Source organism: Aulonocara sp. 'chitande type north' Nkhata Bay, linkage group LG17 (genome assembly GCF_057382095.1).
Source record: "Aulonocara sp. 'chitande type north' Nkhata Bay isolate Kocher_YH1m ecotype deep benthic linkage group LG17, A_spYH_male_GT1.1, whole genome shotgun sequence".
Taxonomy (NCBI): Eukaryota; Metazoa; Chordata; class Actinopteri; order Cichliformes; family Cichlidae; genus Aulonocara; species Aulonocara sp. 'chitande type north' Nkhata Bay.
Window position 1 is genome coordinate 26,317,067 of NC_141360.1, and position 15,439 is coordinate 26,332,505.

General features: G+C 39.6%; 1 protein-coding gene across 2 annotated transcripts in view; it reads right to left on the reverse strand.

Annotated features, from left to right (window-relative positions):
* Nucleotides 1-3,322: 3,322 nt before the first annotated feature.
* Nucleotides 3,323-15,439, reverse strand: part of lin7a (lin-7 homolog A (C. elegans)) — a 51,356-nt gene continuing 39,239 nt past the window's right edge. Inside the window, exons 4-6 of one of the 2 annotated variants that reach the window (XM_086269034.1) lie at nt 9,623-9,832; nt 8,988-9,199; nt 3,323-5,190 (exon numbers count right to left, since the gene is read on the reverse strand). In XM_086269034.1, coding sequence (XP_086125160.1) covers nt 5,166-5,190; nt 8,988-9,199; nt 9,623-9,832 — 447 coding nt within the window. In that variant the 3' untranslated portion in view covers nt 3,323-5,165. Of the gene's footprint in view, nt 5,191-8,983; nt 9,200-9,622; nt 9,833-15,439 lie in introns of both variants that reach the window. The other variant, XM_086269035.1, reaches the window with a different exon arrangement.

The following is a 15,439-nucleotide window of genomic DNA, read 5'->3' on the forward strand; positions in this document are numbered from 1 at the left end:
CTGCTCTTTGTATTGATCCAGCAAAAGGCTGATGACTTACTATTCCAAGGCTAAAGACCTGGATGAGACTTCAGAGGCACAACTCAGGACACAAGGTGTAATCACCTTTTAGCAGCTGCACTTCGATCACTGAAAGGCAATCAGACCCGTGCTGCTGTAATCGAGTAGGCACCTGATGTAACTTTTGTCTCCAAATCAAAGGTTACACTCAGCAACCAGTTACTGAAAAGACTGCAGTATTCAAAGGCCTATGTCTATCTAATGTGTCTCCAAATTTTCTATTCCTGTTTTTTTATTCTGCTTCAAACAGGCTGTTTTGGTGTCTGTAACCTTAAATGCAGTTGCTCCTGGGCACCCTCAATCCAGCAAACCGGGCAGTGTTTTTACCAGAGACAGTATAAAAGGTGGAAATGGCCACTGTGATGTCACCTGTTGGTTCTGGAAACATTGACTGACTGTGGCGTTGTTTTTTTGTTGTTGTCTCAACCTACATTCCTACTAACACACTAGAACTGTACTCACTAAAACTGAAGCACAAATGTCTGAGATGGTAGCATTGCACAACAAGCCATAAGATTAGAAGAAGACATTCCCGCCACACACACACACACACACACACACACACACACACACACACACACACACACACACACACACACACACACAACCCCGTTCAGCTATCTTAGTGAGGACCTTCATTGACATAATGGTTTCCCTAGCCCCTTACCCTAACCCTAACCATTAAAAATAAATGCCTAACCCTGACCCTAACCATAACCTAATTGTAACCCTGACACTAAAACCACATTTTGAGCCTCAAAAAGGCCTTCAAACTTGTAAGGACCGGTGAGTGTGTCCTCACAAGTGACTGTAGAATGCAGATTTCAGTCCTCACAAAGATAGCTAGACAGGAACACACACACACAGTGATGAGAGTTTAATGACTCAAATATCAAATTTGGACTCAACTATCCTAGTGGATGCTTTATAAAACAATTCACCTCCTTTCTTATGAAAATAGCTGGACAGTATAGGCCAAAACTGTTTTGCACCAGACTGCAAACATGCTTTATTATGCTGTAAACTTGGCACTATAACATGGCAGTCTATGGGGATTGACTCTCAAGTTGCCAGTAGGGGAACTGGAGTCTGGGTTAATTATTCAGCTCTTGCGCATTGGATTTTCATTTATAACACCAAAGTCCTTATAAAAGGAAGCTTTGACATGTTAAAACAGCTGTGGGCACATATTTGGGCAGTGATTTTTCAAGCATTGAAAAATAACTTTTATTTAAAAAGCATTGTTTTAAACTGAATCACATCTTTCTAACAGCATCTTTGCTCCCTCATACTATTGTAATGGTAATTTTTTTAATTTGGCACATTTTTAACCAGACCTACACAATCCCAAAGGGATTTGTGCTTCCACCCAAGACTGAACAGGTGATTTTCTTTTACCTCTTTAATAAATGTGTAAACCTCTACAATATAGATCCACTGCAGACTGCAAAGCAGTTGCTAGCTTGGAATCGAAGAGGTTGGCGGTGCCTTTGCTGGTCTGACAAACCAACAAGGTGTAAAGCAGAAACAGCTCTTTCAGGTGGTGTGTTCAGACAGAATGGAAGTGAAATTTCACCTTGCTGAAGTGTTTATGAGCCATTTCACAACTCACAAGTACTCGCTCCTAACAGCTATAATGAGGAGTACAACTGATAAGTGAAATCAAGCAATACAGCAACATTTTTTCAGGACGTACCAGAAAATCCTACAGTTTTATTTTTCTCCTATCCCTGTTCTCTTTTAAAATCTCTGTCTACATACATAAGTGAAGTTGAATCATAAACTTCCAGCCAATGGTGATATAAGCTGGACTTTTGATTAATAATTGTTGCTGGCATCTATGGGAATATCTCAGCTATTATGCTTTTGCAATTCAATTTTGACAAACTAAAATACTGTGAAGTTACATGAGTGCATTTTCACCTCTATTGGAGGTATTTGAGCTACCCAGTGACAATTTGCATCAGTTTGCAAATTCATTCTTGCATTACTCTTCCTAATCTACAGAGAAAGGGGAAAAACAAGGCTGTTGGTGTATGATTACGTTAAAGAACGAAGCACGTTTTTGCATCACATCATAATTCCCCCTTTCAACACACAAGCAGGTGCGTCATGGTGTCTGGTGTTGTTAAGAGTTTGAGCTCTTTGGCACAGGGAGGAGGATCTGTATTATTTTGACAGTATTTCTTGTTTTGTGTATCTTGTGTGTTTTACTTCCCGTCTTTGTCTTGATTCCCACATTTAATCATCTGCCTGCTCTAACTGTTTACACCTGAGCCCAGGTTGTCCTCTGTGTGTGTGTGTCTAAAGCAATTTGTCTCTGTGTGTTTGTGAGTTCATGATCCTGCTCCTTCTTTTTGTCTCTCTTTCATAGTTTTATGGAATCCTTTACTGAACTTTACTGAAGATACCTCTTATGCAGCACTGAAATTGCTTTTCACTTTAGATCCTGCCTGTCTGCCCCTGTGGTGGTTTGCATTTGGGTCAGTTTACCAGCTTCACCTTAAACTGCAAATATAGCACAAGGGTAGCAGCAAAGCTAAAATTATTTCCACATAGGGCCTAAATGCATGATTGAAGAGGTTAAAAACGGCTTCCATAAAACCTAATCAAAGAATCTAAATATATATCTGATACACATCTATAAAATACTTTATAAAAAAAACAAAAAACCCTCTCTCTGGTGCTCACAGACACTTGAATAATGAGGTCCAGTCCCAACCCAACCCTGACACACTTTCACTGTGGAGGGTCTGCTACATTAAACTGAATAGGTATATTGTTATGTAAGTGATATTTATGATCTTAATAGATCAATTGGTAGTGGTATAAATCAAAAGTACACGTGTCTGTTAAAGAAATCAGTCGCCCCAAAGCTGCAGCTAAAATTCTACTCTTCCCCTTAAGTCAAGCGTGTCCAACTCCAGGCCTCAAGGACCGCTGTCCTGCAGGTTTTAGATATCGCCCTGGGTCAGCACACCTGAATCAAATGATTAGTTCATTACCAGGCCTCTGGAGAACTTCAAAACATGTTGAGGAGGTAATAGAGCCATTTAAATCAGCTGTGTTGGATCAAGGACACATCTAAAACCTGCAGGACATCGGCCCTTGAGGCCTGGAGTTGGCCACCCCTGACAGAAGTAAAGAGACCCTTCAACAGCCATAATTGTGAAGTTTTTAGGACCCAGACTGGAATTGGGCCAATGTGCTAGAATACCATAAAATGCATGCATGCGATACAAAGGAAAACTGCACAAGTTCATCACTGTACACAAGCACATAGATTTATTTATACAAATATAGTATGTATAACAATTGCATATCAAGAGTTTGTTATCTATTTTTTTTTTATCTTTACGTTAAATACAGGACCATTCGCTTCAAAAATGCAAGTCAATTAAGAAAGAGTACCGATAAATTAAAGGTACAAAAAGGGATCTGTCTTATTAAGATGTACTGTGAGAGTCAGAAATGGTTGTAAATCATATAAAACCTGGACATTAAGGTCACCTAATCACAATATTTTGACATTAAGTAGACCTTAGAGGAAACAGTTTTTTTGGGAAATAGTCAAATGTGGCAGTGTGGGACACATTAATGTAGGCTGCTGTTCATTTGGGCTTAGGGGTTAAAGCCGATGAAATCATCACTCACTGCAGTTTTAAATAAAATCTCTGTAACATCATCAGCTTTTATGCCAGCTGCTTTCAGCATACAGGTGTTTACAGAGTCTCGCATTGAGGAAGTGATGTTTAATGCCTGGGATAAATAAAAGAGTAAAAGCCAGCTACTGAAAATGTAAAGAAAATCAACAGTAAACAAACAAAAAAAAAAAAGAGTTAAAAAGACTTATAAATAAGTCATCTCTGGGAACGACGGATCAGAAAACCACAACAAGAAGCTCACCAAAGATGGAGACAACGTAAACACAGATTTGGCAGATTACCACTTTGACTCTGGAGTTCAGCTACTTGGGTGACAAAGAAAATGATTTCTCTCACAGATCCACTGGGGAAAAAAAACCAAACCAAAACACTCCACTCATAACACAAAATGCAGGTAACACATCCACGTGAACTATGTGCTAGTATTTAGCCATAATGCAATGAATAGATTTTAAACAATCTGCACATCATAGAAAGAATACATAATATTTTAAATGAACATTAAAACTTTGTGTTAAATCTCTGATCTCGTAAACTATAAAATAGACAGATCTGGAAAAATAATATTCATTTAATTCTGTTAAAATCAAAAGTGATGACATTCTGGTAATCTGTCGGGAACATTTAAGATTTCTGAGGATTAAAGTGAACCTCCTTGTAACATATATTTTCTAGATTAATTTCAGTTGGGAGTAGCTTATAAGTTCTTTTTATGAATCGCAGTTATTGCACATTAACTCTATGCGCCGTCTGTAAATCTCTTTAAATGGCACCGAAGACCGATTTGGACTCAGGAGCTGCCTTACAGTGAATAAGATGCAATTTGCTTTACGGTGATTTACATTTGCACCTAAACTCTGTATATGTACGGTGATGAATTTCATTTTAAAATGTAAAAACAAAAAAAACAAAACAAAAGTGTGTTATTGCTAAACCTACGAGATACAAAATCTTTTCTTGCTACAATATAGAAGGTAAAAAAGAGTTCATCAAAAACAGGACACAGAAAAAGGAAATCAATGGTCTTTCATACAGAGACACAAGCACCAGTAGAGGAATCAATAGAAACACCACTGTACAAATGATATCTATGGAAAAATGGCGAAGGATCCACTGCAAAATGGATGAAAGCAAACCAAGTGGATAAAATAAACCAAACTACAAACACAAGAAAGGGAGTATTCAAGTCACGACTGGGGTGTAGAACCTAGAAAAGGGACTATAAAGTCAAAACTTTCAGTGTTAGCCTCCCTCATACTTGTTTTTCGAAGCACCAAATTCAGGACAAACGCTCTCTTCGTTTTTGCTCAGTAATCGGTGGTACACTGGAAGGGAGAGAGTGAAAGAGTCTTCTACTTTCGGTCAGTTTTGCTCCATGATGGAGAGACGCCTTTGGGATCCTCAACACAAACAGATGGCCTTAAAGATCCACACACTTCTTCACTTCTTCTTCTTTTGGAACAGCCTGGAGATCACAAAGACAAGAAAAACAGGCTGAGAGCAATGCCGTGAAACACAGCTGCACTAAATGAAGTCATGCTGAGTTTAATTTTTTTCTGTTTTCTGAAAAATGTCACATGGTGTGGTAAAAGGATAAATTAGCAACAAGACAAACATTTAATCTTAAAAAAAAAAAACAACCCAGTATGACACCATATACTTTTAGGGTCCATCCATCCATCCATCCATCCCAATGCATTTGTCAATCCAGTTTTTGCTCCTTATCCAGTTTGCAGACATGCCCAGACCTCCCTTTACCCATCCACCTCCTTAAGATGTTCTGGAGGTATCCCGAGGCTCTTTTCATGCCAGAATAGAGGGATCTCGCTAGTTTGGCAATCCAAACATTTGACTAAAATGACAAGGGACAAAGCAGGGATTTTTTTTTTCTTCAAAAGACACACCTCTCAGATTTTTATGTTAAACTCAAACGGATGGGTTTTAATCAAAATGTTCTCATAATTGCAGACGGATTGTGACAAAGATGATATCAGAGGGCTTAATTTTGATCTACACTCTGAAATTAAAAACACAGAGGGAGGATATTTTTTGGTGAGGAGAAGATTGGAGATGAGTTTTTTTTGTGTTAAATTTAACTGAAGTTACAGGATAGATTCAATTCACTTCAGTTCAATTTATTTAGCAACAAATCACAACTACAGTCCCCTCAGTATATTGTAAGGTAAAGACCCTACAATAATAGAGAGAAAACCCCAGCAATTAGCAATGAGCAAGCACTTAGTGACAGAAGGAAGAAAAAACTCCCTTTTAACAGGAAGCAACCTCCACCAGAACCAGGCTCAGCAAGGGGCAGCCGTGAATCATGAACGATTCGTTCATGATTCGCGCATCAATCGCGATTCAATACTCGAGAATCACTTTACTGACTCCTGAATCATGATTCACAACCTCAACTGACTCACTGACTCATCCCTGTTGCTGTTAGCAGCAATATTTCTAGCTTATAATTAAAATTGTGGAGAAAAACACAACATCTGGTATCTTAAGAAAAAAATTTCTGCTCTGAACTGGAAGAAAAAACCCTGAGTAGAAGCTCACATCAGGTTCACAGTAGCATCGCTCTGCTAACATGCTAACAGTACATTTGATCTACTCACCCCCTCCCTCCTGTGCTGAATCGTAAGCGAATCACTCAGGACTCACTAACCCCTCCCTCCTAGCTCACAGCTTCTTCTTCTTCTTGGTTGGCAACCAATGTTAAGGCGCATTACCGCCCCCTGGCTCACAGCTCAGTGGACATTTAGATGAGAAAATATATATTTGACACATTTAAGGAAAATACTAATAAAATAAAAATAAACAAAATAAATGTTTATTAAGCAATTTTGATAGGAAATTGCTTAATTTTAGAAATGTTTTTGCTCTTTTTTGTTCTATAAAATAGTTGTTTTCTTTGAGAATCATTCATCTTATCAGAATCAGAATCAGAATCAGAATACTTTATTGATCCCTGGGGGAAATTATTTAGCAGCAGGATTTACATGAAAAGAGAAACAAATTAAGTTTAAGTGAAAATGTAAATTTTTTGCACTCTCTGGTCAACTGACTCAGTGAATCAAATGACTCAAAAAAACACAATTCACTTTGGTGAGTGACTCATTAAAACTCGATTCAGTAAAAAGAATCAAGGGTTAGGGTTAAATTTAAAAACTGTACTTTTGAGTTAAAATATATATTTATAATTTTAATAAATGACAAATTAAAAAGGCATGAACATTTTTTTGTATCGAAAAAATATCGAACCGTGACACCAAAGTATCGAACCGAACCGAACCGTGAATTTTGTGTATCGTTGCACCCCTAATATATATATATATATATATATATATATATATGTGTGTGTGTGTGTGATGAGGAGGTGCACCAGTATCACTTATGAATGCATCTCTTTAACTTACATCTGGCTCTGACCTTTACATACAGTTTATGCTGGTTAACAGAGAGCAGAGAAACTCAGAAAATGTGACAGAATGGCTTATAATGCACTCTTGTCACTTGGTCAGTAGCTTCTTGGATCCCAAAGCAGATCACTGCGGTCAGCATGCCGGAATTGATATAACATGATCCCTGCTCAGTTCGCTTTCTGTGGCTCCACCACAACACGCTGTTACAAGCTCCTAAGAACCATTCCAGGCTGTGGTGTGCCAAGTCCAGGACAAGAGATATGCTTGGGGGATTTAGCATCAAAGCCAAAGAGATCTTGGACACATGCCTCTAACACGTCAGGCAAATAATTTGAGACGTTTGGGCAAAAATAGGGACCGCATGATATGACTTGGTTTCATGGTCTGAATAGTGTCTGCACTTTCTTTTTGATTTTAAATTGAGTGTTTTTCACTACAGCAGGCAAGAGTGAGCTTTAGTTTGCTTGGCAGTGCACAGCCTTCTTCTAATTTGGCACCGTAAGAAAAAATGATCTAAAGCGAGTCAGGGGTAGAGCCTCCATCCAGCTTTAGCTTACAAGTAACAACACTCCAGGCTGCACCTGCGTACCTGCAGAGCATGAACCACAGATGTAATCGGTTTAAGCTTGAATAATTTACAACCCTTACAACAGAATCACTGGCAGCACAGAAGAAGAATCAGTAATGTTTGCACAGAGGATACTGGCTGCTCAGTTTGCAAAATATACTACTGAGCTTTTCGACTCTGTGCTGGGATGTATATGTCTGCTATACCTGCACACAAGCTGAAAGATGTGCTTACATGGGCAAAACAGAGTACGGTGAATAAAATTCAGTTCTCCATCTCAATTCTTTTATTGTTTATCTGCAAAATGTTTTAACTTTCTTGCACCAGAACATTCAGCAGAAAGTTTTTATTATATACTTGACATTAAATAAATATATAAATGAAGCCAACAACCAAGGAATGAAGCAAATCGTGGTAAAAACTATTTCGAGTAAAAGTATGATGTCTGGAAAGATGAATAATTCATCTAGAAAGATTTTGCGACAATAAAAGCTCGGTCACCTTGAAACAAGAACAGCTGGGAGGCCCAAGCCTGAGGCTCTGCTTATGCTCATACAGGAAATGATAAAAGGTGTACTCTCTGTGCACATCTGCATTCCCTACCCACCTTTGATTTCTTTTAGTGCCTGCAAGTCCAAAAAAACAGCACATACTTTTGATCCTAAACTCTGCCACAGTTTAAAAAAAAAATATGTTGAAACAGGTCAACAGAGGGTCCAGAAGTTTATAGAGAATGGTACATTTATTATTTTTTAGTTTTAGTTTTTATAACTTTGCCTCTATTTGATTTAAAATCCTTTTCATGGTGTGTCAGTTGCATCTTAAATGCAGAGTCATGGCCAGGTGAGGCCTGTTACTTTGTTATTTCATTACAAATTAACCAGGTAAAAGATCTGCAGTTTATTCTATGTGTTGAAATTGTATTTGGTAGCTTTTCACTTTAACTCTAAATGAAGTCCAGTTGGTGGACCAACTACTGTATTGTGGATTTATATTCAAAGCAAAGTTGATGGCATTGTGCCCGAATGATGAGCTTGGCGATCCTGACGCGCTATTAGTGGCGTTTCGACCTCAACCTAGGCTGCAACACTCCTCATTCTGTTACATTTCAGTTCTTTCCAGCGGGACAATTTCCTTCCGTAATCTTCATCAACATGCATAAACACAACTTTTTAAAGTAAAGTTCTCAGAGGTAGTGTTTCCTTTTCCTTTGTTGGCATCCACCTCCCCCCACCCCTCACCCTTAAAGCAATGAAGCGCCTCACCTACGACATGTGGTTCTGCTGAGAGGCCAGATTCTGCTGTTGCTGCTGCTGCATGAGGAGCTGCTGCTGCTGACGCCGCCGGGCCGTACGCAGCTTCTCGAAGCGGGCCTCCATCTCCTCCAGCACTTTGGGGGTGTAGCGAACCACCAGCTTCACGCTGTCCTTGGCTGCCTTCAGTAGCTCCACCGCTTTCTCGTGGTGCTCTCCCTCTACACTCTGCAGGGGTTTCAGAGCCGCGGAAAGAGTAGAATATTAAAGGGGGCTGATTTTAATATATATATATTTTTAAAAATAGTAACCCTTCAAAGAAAAAAAAGAATATTTTCTCCACTATTATTACCTCACAATCAAGTGAAATGAGAAGGCTTAGCTTACAGTGTATGATGCTCATATCTCTCCAGCAGCTGAAGAAATTTCTGCTACTTATTCACAACATGCAACCTTGCGACCTCAATAACTCCTGTGATTGTTGACTCACATATCAAACTAGAAATCATATACATGGCAGGAAGCTGCTAAAAATATATTTTTGGAAACCAGCTTAAACAGGGGTCGACAAGCTTATCTACACTCTACTTTCAATCCATTGATCTTCTTTTCCCACATGCTGGATCAGAACGTTAGTCTGGCGAGACCCACCACTCCATTCACAGACAGGAGCTGGTCCCCTCGCTTTAAGCCGCCATGCCTCTCAGCTACGCCTCCAGGAATGATGCGGGAGATATAGATAGGTGAGTTTTGCTCTTTGCCGCCCATCACATTGAAGCCCAGCCCTTCGTCCGTCTTCGGTAGCTCCACCACCCGCGGGTGAGAGTGACCTTCACTGGCTGCGAAGGCCGCAACTGTGGCCTGAAGGAAGAGAAAAAAAGGTAAAGGGCTTATTAGTTATTCCAATGAATTAGACGGTTAATTAGACATGAATTCTGACAAAAATACACTTCTACGTATATTTTTTTGACACACAAGATTTAATACAAGGTTCAACTTTGTGTGTGCAAAAAAGTAATATTATATATATTATGCAATATGCAAATATCCATGGGTTAATCATAGACTGTACAAAAATGATAGATGTAGCCTTAGGTTCTAAAATGTGAAAGTGCCTTAAAGCAAAAGGAGTTTCCAGGATTTTTTAATGAGGGGGGGAGACCAAGAAGCACCTAAGGGGAACTCACGAGAAATCATAAATAAGTTTTATTCTAAAGAACAAGGTCTCTCACACATCCTTTATTTTACATTCACCTCTGAAAAGTACAGGTGTGGACCAAACCATTGTGAACCATTTGAAGGGGAGTACGATATATCTAAAATTACTACAAGAGATTTGATGGCACATTATTGTATTATTATTTCACAATGAATAATTACATTCGCAGCGTAATACCAGTCCTTTTATATACAATCTAATGTTCCGCATTATGCGTATGATATTAAAGATATTAGTGCACATTAAAAAAGTGGAGCGAATGCCTGAACTGTGCCAGGTCAGTTTCCCAAGAAATGCAAAAAAACTTTAGTAAATGTCTCATTCTATGAGTAAATCAAGTATTAGGGCAAGAAGTGAGTTATTTCTTCTCCTTTTAGTTAAACAGTGGAGAGAAAAACATAACCAAGATGAGAAAGAAGGCAGAGGCACACAGCAGCTTCTTAAATAGTGCCCTCATTATAGACGGCGCAAAGATATTCGTCTGAAATCTGATTTGCAGCTTTTGCAAACCACATCTTCAATCAAATCAGCAATTCTTTTTGAAAGCTCTGCAGCTTACACTAGCTTCTCATTCTCTTCTGTAGTGTGAAAATAAAATCAAAGGAAGAACACATTTTAGAAGTATTACAAAGAGACTGCAAAGCTGCTCGCGAACCTCTGACGCACCTTCTCATTTAAGCGACGACGGCCGTAACAAAGCGTCAGGATTTGGTCTGGGCTTGGGATTTAGACTCCACATGAGAAGTTCTCTGGTCTTTCCAAGCACACGGATTAACACATCTCACTTCCACCCTGTGTATCCCTTCCAGCTGGGTGAAGGTCCTTTGAATCACAAGCCAAGCTGCACACTCCTTGTACATTTAGAACAAAGCACCGAGGAGCTTGTTAGCCGAGCTGGGAAAGCTCGTGGCAGGTGAACAGAGAGCCTGTGCCCAAAGATCCACAGATGCGATGCCACAGGTTCCTCGCTGTCAAGTCAGCATCATTTATGGTGTGCGAGATGGGGGAAAGGAAGGATAAGAAAGTACGGGTGGGGTGAGTTCTGTTTTGATTTTGCAGATGTGAATCGAAATTCCCAGCAGCAGACGAGGAGCTTGGCAACTGGAGGTCTTTGAGGCTCCCTCCAGGCATCATCCCCGCATCTGCAATCTCTTCCATATTCATATGCATCTTCAGATCCACATTTATTACTCCTCATTTCTCTCTCCCCTCCCGCTGCCTATTAATCTGCTTATTGCATTATGACAACTCCCCCCTTCTCCTTCCTTCTCTCGCTCTGTCCTTCACCTTTCTTCTTCTGCTGCTCCCACTCACCCTCCCTGGCCTGCTGTTAAAATAAGCAGCAGCTCCTCAGCATGCATACCGTCGCCACCCGGGCCTCGCAGCTCATCGACCTTCACAACTTTATCGGGCTTTCTGTGAATGAAAAACAATCTGGCAGATGGCCGGTGCCTCTCACGCACGGGGGGCATTTTAAATGAAACACTTGCTGGAGGATACTCGGTAGACACACAACACTGTAAAAGTCTGGCTTAAAGTATTTAAAGTCATTTTAGCATCACCTCCCTGTTTTTTTTGCTTCCCCCCCCCCCCCCGGCTGCTCTGATAATCTCCGCCTCCTTTAAGATCAGTAATAAAAACCTCGGGCCAGATATTAGAGGCTGAATTGATTAAATTAACAATGCGATCAAAGTGAATTGAGTTGTTCAAGTGAAACTCAAATCTTGGATGTCTGCAGATTTTTCTCTCACCAACTAAAGCACTCGAGATAAACCGAAACTCTGTCATGTATTTCATCACTGTTGCAGTTCATTCTCACTGCAATACAGTATGAATGTCTTTCCCCATATGTTGATGCTGATTATGTGCAATTGTGGTCCTTGTGGATATCTCTGCAGGGAGTAAAGCACTTTCAAAAATATCCAGTGTTCCCAGTTGGGAAGATCCCCACAGCTAAGCCACTTCAAACCCTTAGCTGTGTGCTTAATTGCCCAATGAATTTGTGCATTTTTATTACAGATTTAGAAGAAGTAACTTTTAAATGTGTGAGGGAGAGAGTTTGAAATGCTTTGTTCTTAAGAGAAAAAAGGGACATAGAAAAAGACTTAAAAATAACATCTCTTCTAATCATTAATGAGATGTTATTTTTAAGATCAGACAATGGAACCCACTCGAGAAACTTCAGGATACTTCAGAAGATGACACGATTGTCTTTGTTGACAGAGAATCCTTCCCTCTGAGAGAAGAAAAAATAAAATCCTGAACAGAGTTTGTTTAAAAATGTGTCATATTTAGTGCATCCTGTTTAAAAATATTTTGACAGGTTGGGAAATACACCTACTCTTGCCACAATTTAGACGAGAAACCTATGGAGTCAGACGACTACAAGATTAGACTGGAAAGCCTTAAAGGGCCTATTGGGAGTATGGGGAACTTTCTCAAGGATCAGACATTTTAACCAACATCACATTTTATATTTAAGGAAATTATTGGAAAAGGAAATTATTGCCTTGCACCACTACCGACAGCTTCCATGTAGAGAAAGTGAGTGAAATGGCACAAGACTGAATGCAATGGAAGAAAATTTGTTGTGAACTCCTGGCAGCTCTGGCACGTTAAGACGCTAAATCGAGGATGTTATTACCGTAATGGAATAAACGGAAGTGAAGGATCATCCTTAAGGAGGCGCTGGTTGCATGTTGATAAATGCTTCTTTTAGAAAATAAAAGAGGGGTTGCATATGTTAAAACCACACTGACAATTTCAGTCTGGTTTCAATTTCCTTAAATTCAACAGATTTGAAAATAATTACCAATGAATGGAACAGGAATTCACGGTCCAGACAACTGCTGACTACATAAGAGACCTGAAAAAGTTCGCTCTTTACTCCCTAAATGTATCTGAATAGCTTAGCAGTAATAGCTACTCTAGTGAAGTTTCTCTTTTTTTTCCTTAGTTTATTTCACTTTGTTCACCAAACTGTTTGGTGTCTTTTGCTGTACCACACCAAAAGACTGTATTTCAGTTACTTTCCACTTCAGTCACATGGCTAGTCTCCCTGAGGTCTCCCTGCAGTTTACATGAGCCACAAACACAAAAGAAGATTATACTAGAAGCAGCTAGAAGAGGCACCCCTTTGTAACCCCTTCTACAGCCACACCTAGCTCCACTTGGGGGATGATAGGATATCTTTAATGCTCTGTACAGTCTATTTATGGAAGTCTGTTTAAATCAGGGGTCTCAAACTCGTAGCCCCAGGGCCACTTGCGGCCCACGTCACCCCTACTTGCTATACTGACGTGAAGAAATAGAATGCAATTTGGCCCGTGAAGTTACTTTTTTGTTAGGGAGGATTTGTTTGTTGTTGAGTGCAATGTTAAAATAAGTTCTTTAAAAAGCAAAAAATGACTTAATACGAAGCCAATATGAGCAGAAAGTACAAACATATTGAGGGATTGGCTGTGTTAGTTCAGTGAGAGTTATTTGTAAAAAAAAACAATTTTCGCTAGCAGTCAAAAACTAATGTGCACACTTATGTCTGCATTTTTATTTTGTTAAATACGAACAAAACTGTGATGCCACATGTCGGGCCAGAAAGTGAGTACCAGTTTGTAGTTCAATGAAAGGCTTCAGTTAGTTAAAAAATTGCGTTCACATTTGCAGTTTTGTCTTGTTATATAATATTAAAAATTCAACACTACATTTTCTGAAACATTTGTGGGTGTTTTCATGTTTGTTTTGTACTCATTGAACACTAAAGTGGCCCTCACATGAGATGACAGTGCCAGCAGTAGCCTACAGCTCATTTAAGTTGGAGACCCCTGTCACTGTAAAATTGGGGGCCCCCAATAGCCTGGTTTTCCTCTCATGAGAGCATTCCAGCTATAGCAGACATAATCCTTTCATTTTAAAAGATGTAATTCTTAAAATATTGAGTGATTCCTTTTAACAGATATTGAATTGTATTTTACCAAACTCTGCAGGACTATTCTGGAGGTGTAGCGTTAGTGGAGCCAAACAAAATGAGAAAAGGACTGGCAAGCAGCTCTCATTGTTTGAAGCCTCTCTGTGTTCATACACAAAGACTTGTATCCCTTTGTTTATGTCATCCTTTTCTGTTCTCGTCCTCCACCCACTCGCGGCGATGAGAGGAGTGGACTCTACACTGAACCAATGAAGGACATGCTCTATGAGTGCTCCTCATCGCATCCCACCCTTCTCTTCCTCCTCTGCACTTTAAATCAGGCAATCTCTCCCTCTCTTTATCTTCTTTCATGAAAGCTTGTGTCTCTTGCTTGTGATGTGCTGATGAAACGTCCTGCTTCAGTCAAGCGGGTCAAGCTCATCTCTTTTGAATACCACAATCTGCTTATTCCACTCACGCAGTGCACCTCTTTCACCTGTGATATGGATGGGACCTTTTCTAAATAGCCAGCAGAAGAAAAAAAATCGTTGGACATCTTAAATAATCAGGTGGGATAAACCAAAGCATAAAAAAGATGGGGTTTTTTTAACAATTAACTTGCATCCATGACATTTATGACCTCTCAATCAAAATCTCTGTTTGTTCTGAGTGCTGAATTGTAAATAAATGAAAGCTCGTGAATGCAAACATTCAGAAGGTAAAGTCAAGACAACTGTGTTTCCATAAGAGAAATAAGTTGAATGAGTTGAAGAGAATCCAGCAGCTGCTGATTGGAAGAGTCTTGAGGACTATTAGACATAATTAAAGACCGATTTACAGCTCGAATGAAAGACATTAAGTAACTGATGACTGTTGAGTCAAGGATGAAGAGCTTCTACTTCAGCCTTTGAGATAAACATTTAGCTCGTTCTAGTCTGTAATGCCTGTCTTTCTTCTGGTAAAGTGTACTCTGACAGTATTGATTCCAACTTTGTTTGACCTTATGAGTCGTGCTATTTTCCCTCAAACAACAACTCTACAGCAGCCGCTTAAATACACCAGCACCACCTTCTGACAGTCCCTACGCAGAAATGATCGATTATACTTAGAGCTGGGCGATAGAACGATAACGATATGTATCGCGATATAACTTTTACTCGATAGAGAAATTAAGCTATCGCGATAGACCTTGCCGCTCTTGTACTCTTAAAAAAAAGAAAAAAAAAAAAGGTCAGCCAAATTAAGTAGCGCAGAGCCGAACCAATCACAGCCGCAGCGTCACGTCGCGTGACTTGTTACGTACAGCACAAGTGCCAAGTCGCACGTGTGTTTGTTTGGGAAGCAG